The following is a 20,564-nucleotide window of genomic DNA, read 5'->3' on the forward strand; positions in this document are numbered from 1 at the left end:
AGGGGACATCCACTAAAATTGAGTGTTGGGCGGGTTAGGACAGACAAAAGAAAATATTTCTTTACTCAGCGTGTGGTCGGTCTGTGGAACTCCTTGCCACATGTTGTGGTGCTGGCATCTAGCCTAGATGCCTTTAAAAGGAGATTGGACAAGTTTCTGGAGGAAAAATCCATTATGGGGTACAAGCCATGATGTGTATGCGCAACCTCCTGATTTTAGAAATGGGTTATGTCAGAATGCCAGATGCAGGGGAGGGCACCAGGATGAGGTCTCTTGTTATCTGGTGTGCTCCCTGGGGCATTTGGTGGGCCGCTGTGAGATACAGGAAGCTGGACTAGATGGGTCTATGGCCTGATCCAGTGGGGCTGTTCTTATGTTCTTATGTTCTTATCATGTTCATTTTTTTGAATTACACAATTAAAATTATCAGTAACTCCCCTACCAATAACACGCACAAGGAACAGCCCCACTTCCCTATGGATGTTGAGAGGTAGTGGACTTTGAGCTTGTGCTCATGGTGTCTAGGGATTCTCAAACTCAGAAGAACTTGGAGTAGTACAATAGATAACAGCAGAGGTAAATGAGCTGCAGGTCCTCATTTGAAAACTTAGCAATGATGCTCTTAGCCAAGAGCAATGATTAGTAAATAAACTGAGAATGCAATCCTGTGCACACTTGTCTGCGAAAAGATTACTTGAACTCAAGACATTTATTTCGAAGCAGACATGTCAAAGCTTGGACTGTGATTTCACAGTAGCTACTTATTTGTTACATAACTAAGAAGGCATCAATACACTTGTTGCCTTTGGCCTTTATTCAGATTGGTGTACTGTGTCCCAAATAAAGCTTTGGATGAGAATACACATGAATAGAACAACTGGAAAAACAGGTCTGTTAAATAATTATTAATTATTTAATTAATTGACAGATCTGTTAATTATAAAGAGATTTTTCCATCTCTTGCACTTCCTTAAGCCCAGCTGATACCCCTCAGGGAGTCTAGAATTCAGTCCTCGTGTTATGCAGCTCCTCTACGAAGCAGTTTCGCTACTGCAGCATGAACATCCTTGTTCCGCAGTGTGTAGATGACTGGGTTGAGAAGTGGGGTGATCACTACATAAAAGATAGCCACATGTTTGTTACGGCTGGAGTCCTTACCCGACTGAGGCCTTAGATAAAGGGTCATGAGAGATCCAAAAAACATTGTGATCACTGCCAGGTGATAGGCACATGTGGAGAAGGCCTTGCTCCAGCTGGTATCTGAACTCATGCGTACCACAGATATTATAATGAGCCCGTAAGAGGTCAGGATGACGCACAGGGGGACAAGTAGGACGATAACACTCACGACAAAGACTGTGGCCTCAAGCTGGTGAATATCTCCACACACCAGTCTTGATAACTTCTGAAGGCTGCAGAAGAAGTGGTTGATGATGTTGGGGCCACAGAAAGGGAGATGCAGAATGTAGTGTGTGTATACCCCAGGTAAGAGGAAACCACAGACCCATGAGATGGTAGCTAGCATCAAGCAGCGTCCCTTGCTCATGACCATGACATAGACCAGGGGCCAGCAGATGGCCACATACCGATCATAAGCCATGGCACCCAGAAGCAGTCCTTCTGTGCAAACCAGAGCACCAGCCAGGTACATCTGAGCCATACAACAATTGAAAGAGATGCTTCCACTCCTGGAGAGCAGATGAGCCAACATTTGAGGTGCAACATTACTAACAGAGCACATCTCTAGAACTGAGAGGTTGCTGAGGAAGAAATACATTGGGGTGTGGAGGCGGGAGTCCAGCTGCACAAGCAAGATGACCATTAGGTTGCCCAACATAGTGATCAGATAGGCAATGAGGATGGCCACAAAAAGGGCAAACTGTGTCCTTTGATGGCTGATGAGTCCCACCAGGATGAAGTGTGTGATGCTTGTCTGGTTTACAGCTCCTGTTCTGTAAAGACCACCAGAGAGAATGAGCAGCTTCCCTATATTAAATTATGGCCAGTTTGGATGGCCGCATGTTACATATGTAACAGCACAATCCCATGCCTGTTTACCCAGAAGAAACCAGGGATGTGCCATATCCACGGTGCCAAGATTCAAGTCGAGTCCCAAGTCTCTGCCCCTCTTCACTCGATTTGCCACAAGTCATAACAGTAGCTGTCATGACTCGTCCAGAGTCATTTTTCAAGCCATTTTGACTCAAGTCTGAGTCTTTTTTGATAAGCGAGTCAAGCCCCAGAAGCATAAGAAAGAAAGAAAGAAAGAAAGAAAGAAAGAAAGAAAGAAAGAAAGAAAGAAAGAAAGAAAGAAAGAAAGAAAGAACATGCACAAAACAAAGTCACAAGCACGCGCAAAAGCTAGACCAGGAGAGCAGTTCTCGAGTGAAGCTTTCCTTGGGCTCAACTATGTATAATGCCATCATAAAAACTGGGCTGACATCCAACAAAGATCAGTTCCAATAGACACAGTTCATTGGGCATGAGTTCTAAATCTATTTTAACCTTTATCACTTTCAGGGTGGAATTTGGCACTGAACAGAAATACAAGCATGATGCAAAACTGGGGTGGACTGAGATTGCTCACTGAAATTTGCCCACCTGATCCTGTCACGCCCAGCACTTTCAACCATGTTGTCCATCACCTTCAGGAGGAAGTAGCGTAACTAAACTTCAAGGACCTTACAGATGTCCTTCCAAGCAATTGTGCAAGGATTCTAAGATTACGCGTGTCACAGGCTCCTGTTCCCCAACTGTCATCTCATATAGCAAAGAGAATTAACATCCTTTACTTTCTATGGGTTCTTGACTAACCTGTGACTGCCTCCTATTTAAGATCACAAAGCACTAATAAAGATTCTGGTACTGTCCCATGGGCCTCCCTTCTCTTTCCTCAGGCGATTGCTGCTCTCATCAGAACTGTAGATAATTAGGCTACCTAAATCCTTGGTGCTTCTCCTTGTGATATGGGAACAGTGTTTTCATAGGTTGAGCAGTCATTTTTAAAGGTATGGGAAATGGGAAATTGAACATGACCATGATGTGTCACGTAGCCCTGAAATGGCTTTTGCAATTTTTTTTCTTTGGGGGGGGGGCCCTTGGAGGGCCATTGGGAAGATGGCATTCACCCCATGCCTCCTGAAGCCATCCTTGAATTAATTTATTAATTGTATAAATAACTAACATCAGCACCAGTGATGACAATGGCAGCCCTTGATGTTTGAGTGTCTGAATCCTCTATGGAATGCCCTTCAACGAAAATTTTCTGTACACCTTTGTGATCAAAGTCCATGTGTTACAACCCAACCCTATGTCGTTGTCCCCCCACCAATGGAACTGTGTAAAACCGGCTTGTGTTGCATCCTACTGGGGGAGGGAGGTCCTTGAGTTCTCCCTAGGGTTAGCAAATTTTGGTTCCTTACCTCAGGATAAGCCTCCAAGGTTGGGATGGGTCTAATCAGATCTTCACCAGCTATATAGCTGGGACAAGTCCAAGTGAAGTCCAAGTGGGCTATGGTATTGGGTCTAGGAAGGGGGTTAGGAGAAATGAATCAAGCTGGATCCCATCACTTCTTTCCAAGCCCTTATGTCAATTTCTTGTCCTCAGACATGCACCAGCTAATGAGGTGGCACAGGTCAGAGGAAACCAAGTGGCAAGCGGTAGGCATACTGAGGGCTAAGGGGAAATAATTCCCCTTTTCACTCCAAGCCTCTTGATTCCCTCCTCCAATACAGTGCATGCCTTTTTGGTGCTGCAGCAGCATCAGAGAGGGAGGAAAAGGATAGGATGGGTTTTAGAGGTAGTGGATAAGATGTTTTTTTGTTCAACCTTGACAACTATCACCAATCTTCAAAACAGGCAACGTCCAATACATTTCTGCCATAGTCTTCCCTTGAAACGCATAATTGCAGGGGTGTTTTGTGTGTGTTCATGGTCACTTTCCCAGTTCATAGAGGTCAATGCTACATCTACATGTGCTCTAGGAACTCAATATCCACCATATTACATGATCCACATATTACATGATCCATATTACAAGGATAGCTCTGTCCTAGTCCAGTGTGAAGGTTGGGCTGACAGCCTTGCAAAGAGAGAGTCAAACTTGATTTAAAACTGAATTATTCCGGTCGCCTGCAGTGAAATTTGAAATGCCACTGTATTTTGAACGTATGAGGAACTTGTTTAAATTCCAGCCCCTCTGATCACTGCAGTAAGCATATTCAACATATGGGGCTTCTCCTAGAAGGCGTTACTTGGATAGCCAAAGCTTCTGGGGGAACCCAGTGCCAAAGGCCATCTTAACACAGCACCCTGTATGGATATGGATTTCTGTTAACACCAGGACCAGATCGGGAATTTCTCCTTGAACCAGAAGTGCAACATGATCACATGAGCTTTGCAATCAGACACAGGGGCCACCAGTAGTTTTCAGATGTGAGGAAGTGACTGGAGGTAAAGAGATGCCCCTTTTCCTTTTGAATCAGAGTATTTGTTATGTGGGGATGGATGTTATGAGGGAATGGACAGAGAGATGCTCTTTCCCCTTTCATACACCACCAGAATCAGGGGACATCCACTAAAATTAAATGTTGGAAGAGTTAGGACAGACAAGCAAAGTCTTACTTTACCCGGCATGCAATTAGTCTGTGGAACTCCTTGCCACAGGACGTTGTGATGGTATCTGGCCTAGATGCCTTTAAAAAGGGATTGGACACATTTCTGGAGGAAAAGTCCATCAGAGGTTACAAGCCATAATGGGTATGTAGAAACTCCTGATTTTAGAAGTAGGCTACCTCTAAATGCCAGGTGCAATGGTGGACAGCAGGGTGCAGGGCTCTTGTTGTCTTGTGCATTCCCTGAGGCGGACAGGGTGTCCCTGGTGAACCACTGAGATGCATGAAGGTGGACTTGATGGGCCCCCTTTGGCCTGATCCAGTGAGGCTCTTCTTATGTGGAATGTGTAAGATTACCTGGTGTTTTTAGACTTTTTTTTTAACACTACTGTCAGGAGAAGCATGGGAAATGGGGCAAAACCAGAGCAGATAGGATAGGATGACTTTGCCCCTCTTGCAGTTCCACTCTGTATCGTGTCCCTCTCAGTACAGTATTTCAAGTTATTAAAAAACAATTCCATTGACTCTTTAAGACTGTTCTATCACCAATATAAAGGATCTCAGCTAAAGTTTTGGATAAGACACAATGGACGCAATGTTGGCAATACAGTTTTCTTTATTCTAGTAGATGTAGAGAGAAGACTACCAGATTTGTCCACTCTGTGCCTGAGCCAAAGGAATCCCTCCCCATGGAGTTTGGAACTTAGCCCTTGTGTTGAGCAGCTCTCCTACAAAGAATCTTAGCTACTGAGGCATGGACATCCTTGTTCCGCAATGTGTAGATGACAGGGTTAAGAAGTGGGGTAATCACAACATGAAAGATAGAGACATGTTTGTCATGGCTGGAGTCCGTACCTGACCGAGGCCTCATGTAGAGAGCCATGAGAGATCCATAAAACATTGTCACCACTGCCAGATGGGAGGCACATGTGGAGAAGGCCTTGCTCCGGCCTTCAGCTGATCTCATGCGCACTACAGATGCTATGATGAGCCCATAAGAGGTCAGGATGACACTGAGAGGGACAAGTAGGACAAAAGCTGCAATCGCCAAGATGATTACCTCAATGTGGTGAATGTTTCCACATGCCAGTCTCAGCACCATCTGAAGGCTGCAGATGAAGTGGTTGATGATATTGGGGCCACAGAAAGGGAGATGCAGAATGCAGTGCGTGTATACCACAGGTAAGAGGAAACCACAGGCCCATGAGATGGCAGCTAGCATCAAGCAGCGACCCTTGCTCATGACCATGACATAGACCAAAGGCCAGCAAATGGCCACATACCGGTCATAGGCCATGGCACCCAGAAGGAGTCCTTCCGTGCAAAGCAGAGCCCCTCCAAGGTACATCTGAGCGGTACACCGATTGAATGAGATTTTTCCATTCCCTGTCAGCAGATGAGCCAACATTTGAGGTACAATGTTGCTGACAAAACTCATCTCTAGGACTGAGAGGTTGCTGAGGAAGAAATACATTGGGGTGTGGAGGCGGGAGTCCAGCTGGACAAGCAAGATGACCATTAGGTTGCCCAACATAGTGATCAGAGAAATAATGAGGATGGCCACAAAAAGGGCAATCTGTGTCCTTCGATGGCTGGTGAGTCCCAGCAGGATGACATCCATGATGCTTGTCTGGTTGATAACTCCTGTTCTGTCCAGCATCCTGGAGATAAAGACCACAAGTGAGTAGTTAATGGACAGCATCCCTGCACAGATGCTCCAGAGTCACATCACTGAGTTTCAAGTTGAGTCCCGAGTCTCTGCCCCACTTGATTCAAGTTGCCCACAATTCATAACAGGCGGTCGTTACGACATGTCCAGAGATAACCTGGAGATACCTTATCCTGGAGATAAAGACCACAAGTGAGTAGTTAATGGATAGCATTCCTGCACGGATGCTCCAGAGTCACACCACTGAGTTTCGAGTTGAGTCCCAAGTCTCTGCCCCACTCGATTCAAGTTGCCCACAATTCATAACAGGCGGTCGTTACGACATGTCCAGAGATAACCTGGAGATACCTTATCCTGGAGATAAAGACCACAAGTGAGTAGTTAATGGATAGCATTCCTGCACGGATGCTCCAGAGTCACACCACTGAGTTTCGAGTTGAGTCCCAAGTCTCTGCCCCACTCGATTCAAGTTGCCCACAAGTCATAACAGGCAGTCGTTACGACATGTCCAGAGCCATTTTTTGCATCATTTTGACTTGCGTCCAAGTCTTTGTCTGGTTTACGGCTCCTGTTCTGTAAAAACCACCAGAGAGAATGAGCAGCTTCCCTATATTAAATTATGGCCAGTTTGGATGGCCGCATGTTACATATGTAACAGCACAATCCTATGCATGTTTACCCAGAAGAAACCAGGGATGTGCCATATCCACGGTGCCAAGATTCAAGTCGAGTCCCAAGTCTCTGCCCCCCTTCACTCGATTTGCCCACGAGTCATAACAGTGGCTGTCGTGACTCATCCAGAGTCATTTTTCAAGCCATTTTGACTCAAGTCTGAGTCTTTTTTGATAAGCGAGTCAAGCCCCAGAAGCATAAAAAAGAAAGAAAGAAAGAAAGAACATGCACACAACAAAGTCACAAGCACACGCAAAAGCTAGACCAGGAGAGCAGTTCTCGAGTGAAGCTTTCCTTGGGCTCAACTATGTATAATGCCATCATAAAAACTGGGCTGACATCCAACAAAGATCGGTTCCAATAGACACAGTTCACTGGGCATGAGTTCTATTTTAACCTTTATCACTTTCAGGGTGGAATTTGGCACTGAACAGAAATACAAGCATGATGCAAAACTGAGGTGGACTGAGATTGCTCACTGAAATTTGCCCACCTGATCCTGTCACGCCCAGCACTTTCAACCATGTTGTCCATCACCTTCAGGAGGAGGTAGCGTAACTAAACTTCAAGGACCTTACAGATGTCCTTCCAAGCAATTGTGCAAGGATTCTAAGATTACGCGTGTCACAGGCTCCTGTTCCCCAACTGTCTTCTCATGTAGCAAAGAGAAGTAACATCCTTTACTTTCTATGGGTTCTTGACTAACCTGTGACTGCCTCCTATTTAAGATCACAAAGCACTAATAAAGATTCTGGTACTGTCCCATGGGCCTTCCTTCTCTTTCCTCAGGCGATTGCTGCTCTCATCAGAACTGTAATTAGGCTACCTAAATCCTTGGTGCTTCTCCTTGTGATATGGGAACAGTGTTTTCATAGGTTGAGCAGTCATTTTTAAAGGTATGGGAAATGGGAAATTGAACATGACCATGATGTGTCACGTAGCCCTGAAATGGCTTTTGCAATTTTTTTTCTTTGGGGGGGGCCCTTGGAGGGCCATTGGGAAGATGGCATTCACCCCATGCCTCCTGAAGCCATCCTTGAATTAATTTATTAATTGTATAAATAACTAACATCAGCACCAGTGATGACAATGGCAGCCCTTGATGTTTGAGTCACATCACTGAGTTTCGAGTTGAGTCCCAAGTCTCTGCCCCACTCGATTCAAGTTGCCCACAAGTCAAAACAGGTGGTTGTAACAACATGTTCAGAGCCATTTTTTGCATCATTTTGACTTGAGTCCAAGTCTTTTCAAGAAACAAGTTGAGCCATGGAAGTGGTTAAAAAAAAGGAAGCAAGCACACATAAAAGTGAGTCTTGCTTCAAGTCTACTCAAGACTTTTCATTTTTAGGGTAAAGCCCCTGAGTCCCAAGTCAGTGCCAAAGTTTTTGACAATGACCTGAGTCTATAGGAGTTGCAAAAAACACATGTTTTTGTGACTCAAGTCCAAGTCATCTGAGTCATGGGCCATCCCTGCTTTCCTGTGCTTTAATTATGGTGTATGTGGATAACCAATTACTCCATATGTAACAGCAGAATTCTACGCATGCCTACTCAGCAAATATCCAATTAGGTTTAATGACAGCTATTCTCAGGGAAGTAAGCATAGGATAGCAACTTGGATGAACAGAAGTCTTCATTTATCCCATGGGAAACTGGCACACTTTCTAAGAGTTTCAAGCACTGGCCTCTTGGCACTCCTTCCTTTTTCATTTACTGCTTTGAACCATTAGCCATCCCACACTGTGTGATTACAAATAGCCAAATGCTGATTGAAAGCAACAAAATACACTCCATTGTTCTTAAGAATATCATGAGTAAAAACTAGGTGTGGAGGTAAACACCTCCGTTTTGCTCCCACCATCAGGAATGGCTCCAAAGGGGAAGAGAAGGGCCCACTTGCACATTTCAGTAAGGCTCCTTGCAAAACTTAGGGTACAATTCTAACTTGCGCTGGAAACAGGCAGGCCAGTGGGCCTGCATTGCATCCAGCACAAGTTTGGGGCCAAAAGCAGTGCAGCCTAAGGCAAGGGGAAACTTTTCCCCTTACCCCATGTGGCACTGTGTGGCCCCAATGGGTCTACTTGGATCTGTGCCACCCGATGAGGTGGTGCAGATCCAAGCAGAACAGAGTGTCCAGGGGCCACTCTGCGCAACCCAGAATGGGGCTAGGATCTGGCGTAACTGTTGGATCCTGGCCCCGCTTCCCACTCCCCACCTGCTCGCTCCTGGGAACACCTGCCGCCCACCCTACCCTGTCCCAAAACATCTCCCTCTTGCCTTCTCCCTGCCCTCCCCACACCCCTCCCAGACCCCTGCATCCCCCGAGCTTGGCCAACGCAACTCACCTTCTCCGCGTTGGCAGGGGGAGGCCTGCGCAAAACAGTGTGCTGGCCTATTTCCCCTCATAGTGGCGCACATTACAGCACATTTGCGAAGCTCCTGGGTCAGCACAAGGAACTTGCGTTGGCCAAAGTACACCTCAGGATTGTGCTTTTAGTGCTTTGCACCCCCTCTAGCTATGCCACTGACTGCTTGGCATTCTCTCAGAGGTTTGCAGGCCATCTACCTCCAAAGAATACTCACCCACATTGGTTCATCTGCACAGGAATACCTGCCCATCTTCAAAAAATAAAATATGCACTGTATTGTAAAGGATTATGGAGAATATGACCAAGATCACCAATACACAACTGCAGCTGCATAAGGCAAGGGAAGATCAGAAGTGGTGTGGATGTAATCAGTTTTTTTCATAAGGATTCTCTCCTACTCCTGATTTTTTCTTCAAGGAACCACTAATACAGTTCAGAGGAACTGTAAGGTTGTTTCAAACCAGTTTAAACCCCTCGACCTTAGATAGGCAGCTGCACACCTGAAACACAGATGTGGCACATGCTCCCTTGTGGAGTTCTTCACCTGTGATAACCATGAGCATGTCATAGACTCAACTATTTGAAGGCTGAACTGAGATCCAACCACAGAACACTTTCAAGAGACATATTTCGTCGAATGAGCAAGTGGCGTGGCTAGAGGGTGGTGCAAAGCGCTAAGCTTTGAGCCTCACCATAGCATGCAAGGGGCTCCTCCCCCTCCCCTTCAGAGCCATTTTGGGCAGTGGGAGCAAAATGGAGGCATTCACATGCCTCCAAAGGGGAGGGGCCACTTGCACACTGCGGTGAGGCTCCCGGCTAAAGTTAGTGTTTTGCACTCCCTTTAGTTACGCCACTGGAATGAGCAATAAGATTAATTTCTTCCAGGCAAGGCGATGGATTCCAGGTGCTGCTTCTGATGATCAAGTCAATGGTCCAAATGTCATCCCATCTACCAAAAGAGAAAATTAAGTGTGTCTTTCTGCAGCTTCCTGTCTCATCCACGACTGTCTCCTATTTTAGATCACAAAGCAGTAATAAAGATTCTGGCTCCCTCACTTGGGGAATCCATCTCTTCCCTGAGGCAATTCCCTGCTTCCATCTGGATTGTCAACAGGTAATTAGTGCTGCTAAATCCCTGAGGCTTCTCCCTATGAAAATGAAACCATATTTTTCACGTTCTGAGCAGTTCTTTTTAAAAGTAAAATGATGCACTTCTAATTTGGTAAGGGAGATGCACACCAGGATGTGTCAAGGAACCCTAAATTGTGTTTCCTTCATATTTTTTTTTGCTACTGTGGCTGTGAAGATCCACTGATATAGATCCCCAGAGAACAGATAATTCAACGTGGTTCATTATGTGGTTCATTAGTATTCCGAGTTAGAACAGACAAAAGAAAATATTTATTTACCCAGCATATAATTAGCTTGTGGAACTCCTTGCCACAGGATGTGGTAATGATGGCTTCTGGCCTAGATGCCTTTAAAAGGGGATTGGACAAATTTCTGGAGAAGCCCATGACAGGTTCAAGCCATGATGGGTATTTGCAACTTCCTGATTTTAGAAGTAGGCCACCTCAGAATGCCAAATGCAAGGGAGGGCACTGGGATGCAGGTCTCTTGTTCTCTTGCCTACTCCCTGAGGCATCTGGTGATACAGGAAACTGGACTAGATGGACTTTTGGCCTGATCCAGTGAGGTCTTCTTATGTGGTGAAGAGCACACATTAGGCCTGCTATCAGGGGCTGTAGCCATGTCAGCAAAATTCATCTTATTGCTTGTCTCAGAAATCTAATCTGAATTCAAATCTCTTCTCCACCCCATCAGCCTCACCTACTGAAAGGACAGATAGTCCCCTGAAAGCACTACAGCCCTTGTCAGTCCCCCAGAGAAACCTGTTACATGACTGTTGGCTTTTGATTCCTGGTTTATGGCCCAATCTTACCCTTTAGGAGCCACCAGCGGATCACACATCCTGCCAGGGGAAGCATCAGGTTCTGGGCAGAAATGTCTAAGTTCCAATGCATGTCGTGTACCGTCATCATATTTGCCAACACTGCTGTCAAGTACAACAAGGCCACCAGTGCAGTCAATGGCAGCCATGTATGTTCACTGGTAGTGAAGACACCATCCACCAGGAAAAGCAGTGGTGGTGAGAGGGATGGGGGAGGGAGTTGGAGGAATGGGGGAGCTGGGGAGGAGGAGAAACCAGGGCAGGGAGGAGATGGGAGAGGAGAGGTGGATCCAGCAGCAGCGATGCATGCTGGATCTTATCTCCTCTTTTGTAAATGTTCTGCCCTTTTCCCCTTCTCCGATATAGCCCAAGAAAATAGGTGGCATATGTCCAAGGAGACCCATAGGTGGCCCCAGTATTACACACGGGTGAGTAATAATCTTTCTTACCTCCCATTTGCCCCCCCTCCCGAGTTAACCTTAAGCCACCCCTCTTAAGATACAGCACGTGCCTTTTTTTGCATGGGTAGTGGAGATAAGATGAATTAAGCACTCTCTGAATTAACTGTTGAAAGGATGTGACTGGATCTCACCCAGTATAGTCCGCATATCGAGAAGCTACCAACCTATTAGGCCGTCCCAAGACTATTACAAAACGATACTGATCTGAATGGAAAAGCATTGTGCTGGTATTGAACTGAGACCATACTTCTTCCTTAGGTGTTGCTCATAAAGGAGGTTGTGACTGATATAAGAGTGTTCATAGCCCTGGAAGGTGTAGAAAACAGCAACTAAGGCAGGATCCTTATTTTAATAACCGCTGTCCTGCCAATCCAAGGGGCTTGTAAATAGTCTATTTTATTTATTTATTTACAAGATTTATATACTGCTTTCTCTAACATTCAAAGTAGTGTACAACAAAGAAAAAAACATACCAAAAAAATAATAAAAATCATTTTTCTGAACTACAAGTTTAAAAGTATCAGTGACTAGCCTACAAATATCATCCAAAAGGATCGCTCCTGCATAAAAGAAACTCTTCACGTGTTCAGTGGTGGCCTGCTTTGAACTCAGTTGACTGTGGACTATGGGTCAGGGACTCATTAGAAGCTGGTGTAATCTAGTGGAAAATCACAGGCAATTATAAGCTGCAAATCCTCCTATAAAAATCTCAGCCTTGATACTCTCAGATAGACTGCAATGATTGGGTAGATTCAGATGCTTTGTAGGAGAGAAAAGGATTTTGAAGGAGAGGAAGAATGAATCAATAAACTTGTTTCCTTTGGCCATTAAACAGTCATACTATATACTATGTTTCAGTTGGAGTTTCAGATAAGAATACATACCCACAACATTTGGACAAAGAGATCTGTTTATTACAGGGGGCCTGTTTATTACAGGCCACCGGATTTTCTCAAGTCCTGTGCCTTTGTGAGTTCAAGCGTATTCCCCCTACGAAGACTGGAACTCAATCCTTGTGTCCAGCACCTCTTCTACAGAGCACTTTAGCTACTGCGGCATGGACATCCTTGTTCCGCAGTGTGTAGATGACTGGGTTGAGAAGTGGAGTGATCACCACATAAAAGATAGACACGTGTTTGTCATGGCTGGTGTCTGTCCCCGACCGAGGCCTCATGTAAAGGGCCAGAAGGGACCCATAAAACATTGTGACAACCAGGAGATGGGAGCTACATGTGGAGAAGGCCTTGCTCCGGCTGGCACCTGAGCTCATGCGCACTATAGATAGTACAATGAGTGCATAAGAGATCAAGATGACACAGAGTGGGGTGAGTAGGACAATAACACCTCCCACCAAGATGGTGACCTCAATGTGGTGAATGTCTCCACACACCAGTCTCAGCACCATCTGAAGGCTGCAGAAGAAGTGATTGATATGTTTGGCACCACAAAAAGGAAGGCGCATAATGCAACATGTGAATATAACTGGCAAGAGAAAACCACTGGCCCATGAGATTGCACCTAACATCAAGCAGCGCCCCCTGTTCATGGCCACCGCATAAACCAGAGGGTGGAGGATGGCTACATACCGGTCATAGGCCATGGCACCCAGAAGCACTGCTTCAGTGCAACCCAGAGCTCCAGCAAAGTACATCTGAGCCATGCAGTGATTGAAAGACATTCCTCCACTCCCTGACATCAGTTGAGTCAACATTTGAGGCACGATGTTGCTGACAAAACACATTTCCAGGCATGAGAGGTTGCTAAGGATGAAATACATTGGAGTGTGGAGGCGGGAGTCCAGCCGGGCAAGCAAGATGACAGTTAGGTTGCCCAACATGGTCATCAGGTAGGCAATGAGGATGGTCACAAAAAGGGCAATCTGGGTCTTTCGATGACTGGTGAGTCCCACAAGGATGACCTGCGTGATGCTTGTCTGGTTCACGACTGCTGTTCTGTCCAGCGTCCTGGACACAAAGAGCAACAGAGAATAGTCAGAGAACAGCTTCCCCCTATGCTTTAATAATGCTAGATTTGAATGACTTGTTCTTTGTGTAAATCAACACAAGTCGACTTTTTTTTCTCCCTAGTAGACTGATACACATTCAGCCTGATTCAAGGCTCTTTGTGTTCTTTTGTATTCAATGTATCAGGTTAAATCATTACTCCTATTGCGATGCAAAATCCCGTAGGTGTGCCAAATTCTGTTAAGAAGCAACAAAATACACTCCGTTACTGTTATTAGCTTAAGAGTATTTATAGTTTATACCAGTTTTCAACAAAATAGTTCCTCAATCAGTTTAAATTAAACCAGAAAACCATTTCTTTGTCCCAGAGGGTATCACCATCCAAAAAAACAGACACAAGAAACAGCCAGTGGAGAAGGATGCTCTGAAGGGATGAAGAGGAGCAGTTGCTCTCCCCGTTCTAAATTAAAGATAATCCCTGCAGGGCTGAAACAGAAAGGGTCAAATCAGAGGCAGCCCATCCTTCAGGTGTGGTTCTGTACCTCTGGAATGACCAATACATTTTGGAGGAACTGCATGTTTCCCTGGAACACCACCACCTAGGATAAACAGCATTGCACTGCAAAAGAAAGACATGCCATGTGATGCTTTATGCCTTATGCCATGTGCTACCTTATGGAGATCTCCACCTAGAATACAAACTGAGGTCCTCCATTGAAATTACCCCACCTTATATTGCCTCTCCCAGCATCTTCCACAATGTTGTCCATCACCTACAGGGAGTATTTGTTAAGTTTTCTTAACTAATTCTTAAGAATTAGAATTCTGTTCTTTGAGATGTCCTTCCAACCAACACTAGAGGACTTCTTGATGGATTCCACAGGCAGCTTCTGGTGATCAAGTCAATGGTCCAGTTGTCATCTCATATGGCAAAAGAGAGTATTAAATCTATCTTTCTGTGGTTTCCTGTCTAATCCATCACTGTCTCCTATTTAATATCAGAAAGCAGTAATAAAGGCTCAATAGTCTTATGGGGCATCCATCTCTTCCCCGGGGGCAATTCCCTGTTTGCATCTGGATTGTAAATAAATGATTAGTCCTCCTAAATCCCTGAGGGTTCTTCTTATTATACAGTGTGATGGGGAGCAGTGTTGTCTCTGAGCAGTTTTTGCTTGTCTGTTTTTTAAGTGATGCAACTCCTTCTAGCTTACAAAGCAGAAATGCCCTATGATGTGTTAAGGAGTCTGAAGTGGATTTTCTTCCAATGATTTTCTTTTGCTTGTAGGATGAATTGATGAATACTTCGTCCTGTTAAAAAAACAAACCAAAAAAAAAAAAAAAGAAACAATGCAATGATACTGTTTATCAGTCATGACACAAGGGATTTTGAGAGAGGGTCTCCACACTTCTCTGTGTCCTGTGCCTCCATGAGCCCAATCAATTTTTGTCTCCACAAAGTCAGGGACTCAGCTCTTCTGCTCAGTGGTTTCTATAAACCCCTCTTGGAATTTGAGATCTCCACAGAAACTTCTCTTGACTAAGAGACTGAGCCATATGTTAACCCCACCCATGCTGATCCATTCCTTGTCTAGTTCAAAGCCCCCGTGCAACCCCATCTGTGCTTATTTGGATAAATTAGGAAGAAGTCTGAATTACATCAAACATAGCTGAGGCAGGTTTTAATGAACTGGCTATTCTCAATGACAGCTAATTAAGTTTTCGCAGCTGTGGGGGTACCTGTACCCCCAACAGTGGCATAGCAAGAAGGGTGCAAAGCACCAAGTTTTGCATGGAGCTTCACCATGGTGTGCAAGCAGCCTCTCCCCTTCAGAGCCATTTTGGGCAGTGGGTGCAAAACAGAGGCGTACAAAGGGAGAGGCTGCTTGCATGTTGCGGTGAGTCTCCCTGCAAAACTTACATATGAACATAAGAACAGCCCCACTGGTTCAGGCCATAGGCCCATCTAGTCCAGCTTCCTGTATCTCACAGCAGCCCACCAAGTTGGTGCTTTGCACCCACTCTAGCTATGCCACTGACCCCCACTCTGTCCCTAACCTGTCATAGGGGTTTATTACATGTGGGGTAGGATGCTGTGTGTAATTATTATAAATGGGGAAATGGCACTGGGGAATGCTTTAGCTTGTGAAAACAAACTCCCTGAACATAGAAAATTAGCACAGAGCACAGAGAAACCAAGGTTAGAGAATCCCCCCTTGATCACTGATTTACCAGGACTTCCAAGTGATTCATCTGGAGCCCATGTTTCTCTGGTCAACCAACAAGCATGCACTATAGTTCATTTTAATACTTTATTCGATATGCTTTGAGTTAGTAAGTAGGGAAAATCTCCGCCCCAGTATATGAGGCAATCAACAGATGTTTCCAAGAGAATACATACATTTTGAGGCAGCAGAAACCATAAATCTAGTTAACTATTTACTCCATTTGGTTGGTTCTAGGAATCCTGCAGTGCAGAATTATTGTTGTTCAAATGAACAGAGCGTCCTGCTGCACACACAACCAAGAGCAGGCTACAATGGACTTGCCTATCTCAGTTTTATACCTGGTCCACTCCAATCAAACTACCTTCATTCTTGTTTGATTATGAGGGCAGTCATAATCTGTCCTCCTGTTGCTAAGACACATCTACTTTGTCTCCAGGTGCCTGGCAAAGACCACAGGGACAACTCATGATCTGTGTCCTTGCAACTGCCTTAGGGCAGCAACTGTTACTCTGCACATGCCTGATCTTATCTGATCTCAAAAGCTAAGCAGGGTCAGGCCTGGTTAGTAGTTGGATGGGAGACCGCCTGGAAATACCGGGTGCTGTAGGCTTATACCATAGTCTTTCGAGACTGAAGGTTGCCAACCTGTCCTTGTACCTTAGCAATGCATCAGATACATGGATGACTCCCTTTTGCTCATGAGGAACTTCTCAAAATGTTGGCGCCAGGAATCTCTAAATTTTCACCCTATTTTACTGGGGGGGGGGGGGGAGAAACTAACCTCTGATCATCCATTCTACATTCAAAATGTATGAAGATTTGACACTCAGCCATCTTCCTTTGTCCAAAGAAGGCAATCACTACATCAGATCTTCACCGTATTTTGGGTTTATGTCTTTGTGTTTATTTTGCATTGTACTGTTTATAATTTTTTAATAATCTAAAAATGAATGAATGAAATATATGTGTGAATATATAAGAATATATATGAATATATATAGATATATTTTTCATTCATTCATTCAGTGTAAAATGTATATTCATTCAGAATGTATATGAATGTATATTCATTCAGTGTAAAATGCATGCAGATTTACACTCACCCATTACCTATCTTCTATACTGCCTTGTGTGTGTGTATATACACACAACATTGTGTACACCCTTGTGTGTACATATACATATGCGCCCTTGTCCTCGGTGGTCTATCAGAAGGAGCAACACAAAGAGGCAAACGCCATCTCCATTACACTTGCGATTTGGGACACACTGAAGGTGTCTAACAATACATGGTAGAAACATCTTAGAAATATCATCCAAAAGGGTCATACTCAGATTAAAATAGAAAAGCACTCTACATGTCCAGAGGCAGCCTGCTTTGAACTCAATTGGTTGTGGACAATGTAGTGAGAGACACCCAAAATCATGCAAAGCTGGTGTACTGCAGTGGATGATGCCCCTCAGTGGCAAATCTCCCTGGAGATCTTGGCACTGATACTCTCAAAAACACTGCCGAGACTGGGATTTGTATTGCTTCATAGGTAGGAAAAGAATGAATGCATTTATTTCCTTTGAGTATTGTTGAAACCAGAACACTGTGTCTCAAAAAGGTTTGAGATAAAAATACAAACGAACAAAACAGTTTGGAGAAACTGTTCTATTTATTACAGTGTACATAGAAAAAGCACCTTTTGATTATTCAGGTGTTATGCCTCTGTGAGACCAAGATATGTCTGTCCTTCCCCATGGAAACAGGAACTCAGTCCTTGTGACCAGCACCTCCTTTACGGAACACCTTAGCTACTGCAGCATGGACATCCTTGTTCCGCAGTGTGTAGATGAAAGGGTTGAGAAGTGGGGTGATCACTACATAAAAGATGGACACGTGTTTGTCATGGCTGGAGTCTTTTCCAGACCGAGGCCTCATGTAAAGGGCCATGACAGATCCATAAAACATTGTCACCACCGCTAGGTGGGAGGCGCATGTGGAGAAGGCCTTGCTCTGACCGGCACCTGAGCTCATGCGCACTACAGCTATTATGATGAGCCCATAAGAGGTCAGGATGACACAGAGGGGGACAAGCAGGACAACAACTCCCCCCACGAAGATGATGGCTTCAAGTTGGTGAATATCTCCACACACAAGTCCTGATAGCATATGAAGGTTGCAGAAGAAGTGGTTGATGTTGTTGTGGCCACAGAAAGGAAGGTTCAGAAGGCAGTGTGTGAAAAACACAGGTAAGAGGAAACCACAAATCCATGAGATGGCTGCTAGCATCAAGCAGCGTCTCTTACTCATGACCACAACATAGACTAGAGGGCAGCAGATGGCCACATAGCGGTCATAAGCCATGGCGCCCAGAAGCAGCCCTTCCGTGCAACCCAGAGAACATGTAAAGTACATCTGAGTTACACAGCGATTGAAAGCTAGTCTTCCGTCTCCAGCCAGCATGTGAGCCAACATTTGAGGCACGATGCTGCTCACAAGGCACATCTCCAGGCTCGAAAAGTTGCTGAGGAAGAAATACATTGGAGTGTGGAGGCGGGAGTCCAGGTGGACCAGCATGATGATGACAAAATTGCTCACCATGGTGACCAGGTAGGCAATAAGAAAGATTACAGAGAGGGCAGTCCTCATCCTTTGGTAGCTGGTGAGTCCTGCAAGGATGACCTGAATGATTCTTGTGCTGTTTACAGCTCCCCTTCTGTCCAGTAGCCTGCAAACAAAGAGCAACATACAGAAGTAAACAAACAACAACATCCCCTATGCTTTAAATCGTTTCTGCCTCACGTTGCATATGCGCAACAGGGACCAAATGTGTACATCCCCTATGCTTTATGGGTGGGTTGCCAATTGTTTCATGTGTACATCAAGACAAGTCTGTTTTTCCTCTAATTCAGGGGTCTCCAATCTTTTTGGCCGGAAGGCCACATCAAATACCTGGCACGGTGTTGAGGGCCAGAAAAAAAATTTAAATATACAATTTATATAAATAAATTAGAGATGGAACTCAGATGAGTGAATAAATGAATGAATGGGTTCATTCATTCAACCTCTCTGGCCCTTAGAACACCCTCCAGACACAACCAGAGCATAGTACCTGTCACGTTCGGCCAAGTGGGCCAGAGGCTTTCAGGGGATAAGAGGATGACTGCGGGCCGGATAGAGGCTTGCCGTGGGCCACATTGGGCCCCCAGGCCAGGGTTTGGAGATCCCTGCTCTAGTTGATTGGGGCTTATTCATTTAGCTTCCAGAACAGGACTCCTTGCATTCATTCATTTTTATTTTAGAACATTATCCATCTCACATTGAAAAACTCTATAGCTGTTCCAGCATCTGTTAGTAAGCAGAAACATCCACTCTGATAGTAGTAGTAGTAGTAGTAGTAGTAGTAGTAGTAGTAGTAGTAATGATGACGACGACAAAGAAGAAGATTTATATGTGCCTTTTGAAGAAAGGGTTAACAACACAGTGTACATAACAGTAACAAAAACTCTTTCTTTGTTCCAGAGGTATTCACAATCTACAAACAGATACAAGGAAGCAAAGAACCCAGTAAAGAAGCACTGGGAAAAAAAGGTTATGCTGGAACAGTGAGAGAGTTGCCCCCCTCCCCCCGTTAAAAATAGCTGAATCACCTTGTTGTCCAGTTAGCAGGAGTAAAGCAGAAGGGATATTGAAATATTAAAACACTACAGTACTGAATTAACTCTGTTGGAGTGTTTATGACATTCACCACACTGAGGCCATAAGATTAGTGGAGGATGTTATCTTCCCATAAGAACATAAGAACATAAGAACAGCCCCACTGGATCAGGCCATAGGCCCATCTAGTCCAGCTTCCTGTATCTCACAGCGGCCCACCAAATGCCCCAGGGAGCACACCAGATAACAAGAGACCTCATCCTGGTGCTCTCCCCTACATCTGGCATTCTGATTTAACCCATTCCTAAAATCAGGAGGTTGCGCATACACATCATGGCTTGTACCCCATAATGGATTTTTCCTCCAGAAACTCGTCCAATCCCCTTTTAAAGGCGTCTAGGCTAGACGCCAGCACCACATCCTGTGGCAAGGAGTTCCACAGACCGACCACGCGCTGAGTAAAGAAATATTTTCTTTTGTCTGTCCTAACCCGCCCAACACTCAATTTTAGTGGATGTCCCCTGGTTCTGGTATTATGTGAGAGTGTAAAGAGCATCTCCCTATCCACTCTGTCCATCCCCTGCATAATTTTGTATGTCTCAATCATGTCCCCCCTCAAGCGTCTCTTTTCTAGGCTGAAGAGGCCCAAACGCCGTAGCCTTTCCTCATAAGGAAGGTGCCCCAGCCCCGTAATCATCTTAGTCGCTCTCTTTTGCACCTTTTCCATTTCCACTATGTCTTTTTTGAGATGCGGCGACCAGAACTGGACACAATACTCCAGGTGTGGCCTTACCATAGATTTGTACAACGGCATTATAATACTAACCGTTTTGTTCTCAATACCCTTCCTAATGATCCCAAGCATAGAATTGGCCTTCTTCACTGCTGCCGCACATTGGGTCGACACTTTCATCGACCTGTCCACCACCACCCCTAGATCTCTCTCCTGATCTGTCACAGACAGCTCAGAATCCATCAGCCTATATCTAAAGT

General features: G+C 44.9%; 3 protein-coding genes across 3 annotated transcripts; all 3 read right to left on the minus strand.

Annotated features, from left to right (window-relative positions):
• Positions 1-5,317: 5,317 nt before the first annotated feature.
• Positions 5,318-6,235, minus strand: LOC136653814 (olfactory receptor 2D3-like). The gene has a single exon (XM_066630695.1). It carries the CDS (start codon positions 6,233-6,235, stop codon positions 5,318-5,320), a length of 918 nt encoding a protein of 305 aa, XP_066486792.1.
• A 6,507-nt stretch (positions 6,236-12,742) lies between these two features.
• Positions 12,743-14,470, minus strand: LOC136653815 (olfactory receptor 2D2-like). Its single transcript, XM_066630696.1, has 2 exons — positions 14,430-14,470; positions 12,743-13,700 (listed from the first exon to the last, which is right to left on the minus strand). The coding sequence occupies exons 1-2, from the start codon at positions 14,468-14,470 to the stop codon at positions 12,743-12,745; spliced, it is 999 nt and encodes a 332-aa protein (XP_066486793.1).
• A 3,214-nt stretch (positions 14,471-17,684) lies between these two features.
• On the minus strand, positions 17,685-18,563 carry LOC136653816 (olfactory receptor 2D2-like). The gene has a single exon (XM_066630698.1). The coding sequence runs from the start codon at positions 18,561-18,563 to the stop codon at positions 17,685-17,687; it is 879 nt and encodes a 292-aa protein (XP_066486795.1).
• Positions 18,564-20,564: the final 2,001 nt, after the last annotated feature.

The sequence above is a fragment of the Tiliqua scincoides genome, chromosome 5 (assembly GCF_035046505.1).
Source record: "Tiliqua scincoides isolate rTilSci1 chromosome 5, rTilSci1.hap2, whole genome shotgun sequence".
Classification (NCBI taxonomy): domain Eukaryota; kingdom Metazoa; phylum Chordata; class Lepidosauria; order Squamata; family Scincidae; genus Tiliqua; species Tiliqua scincoides.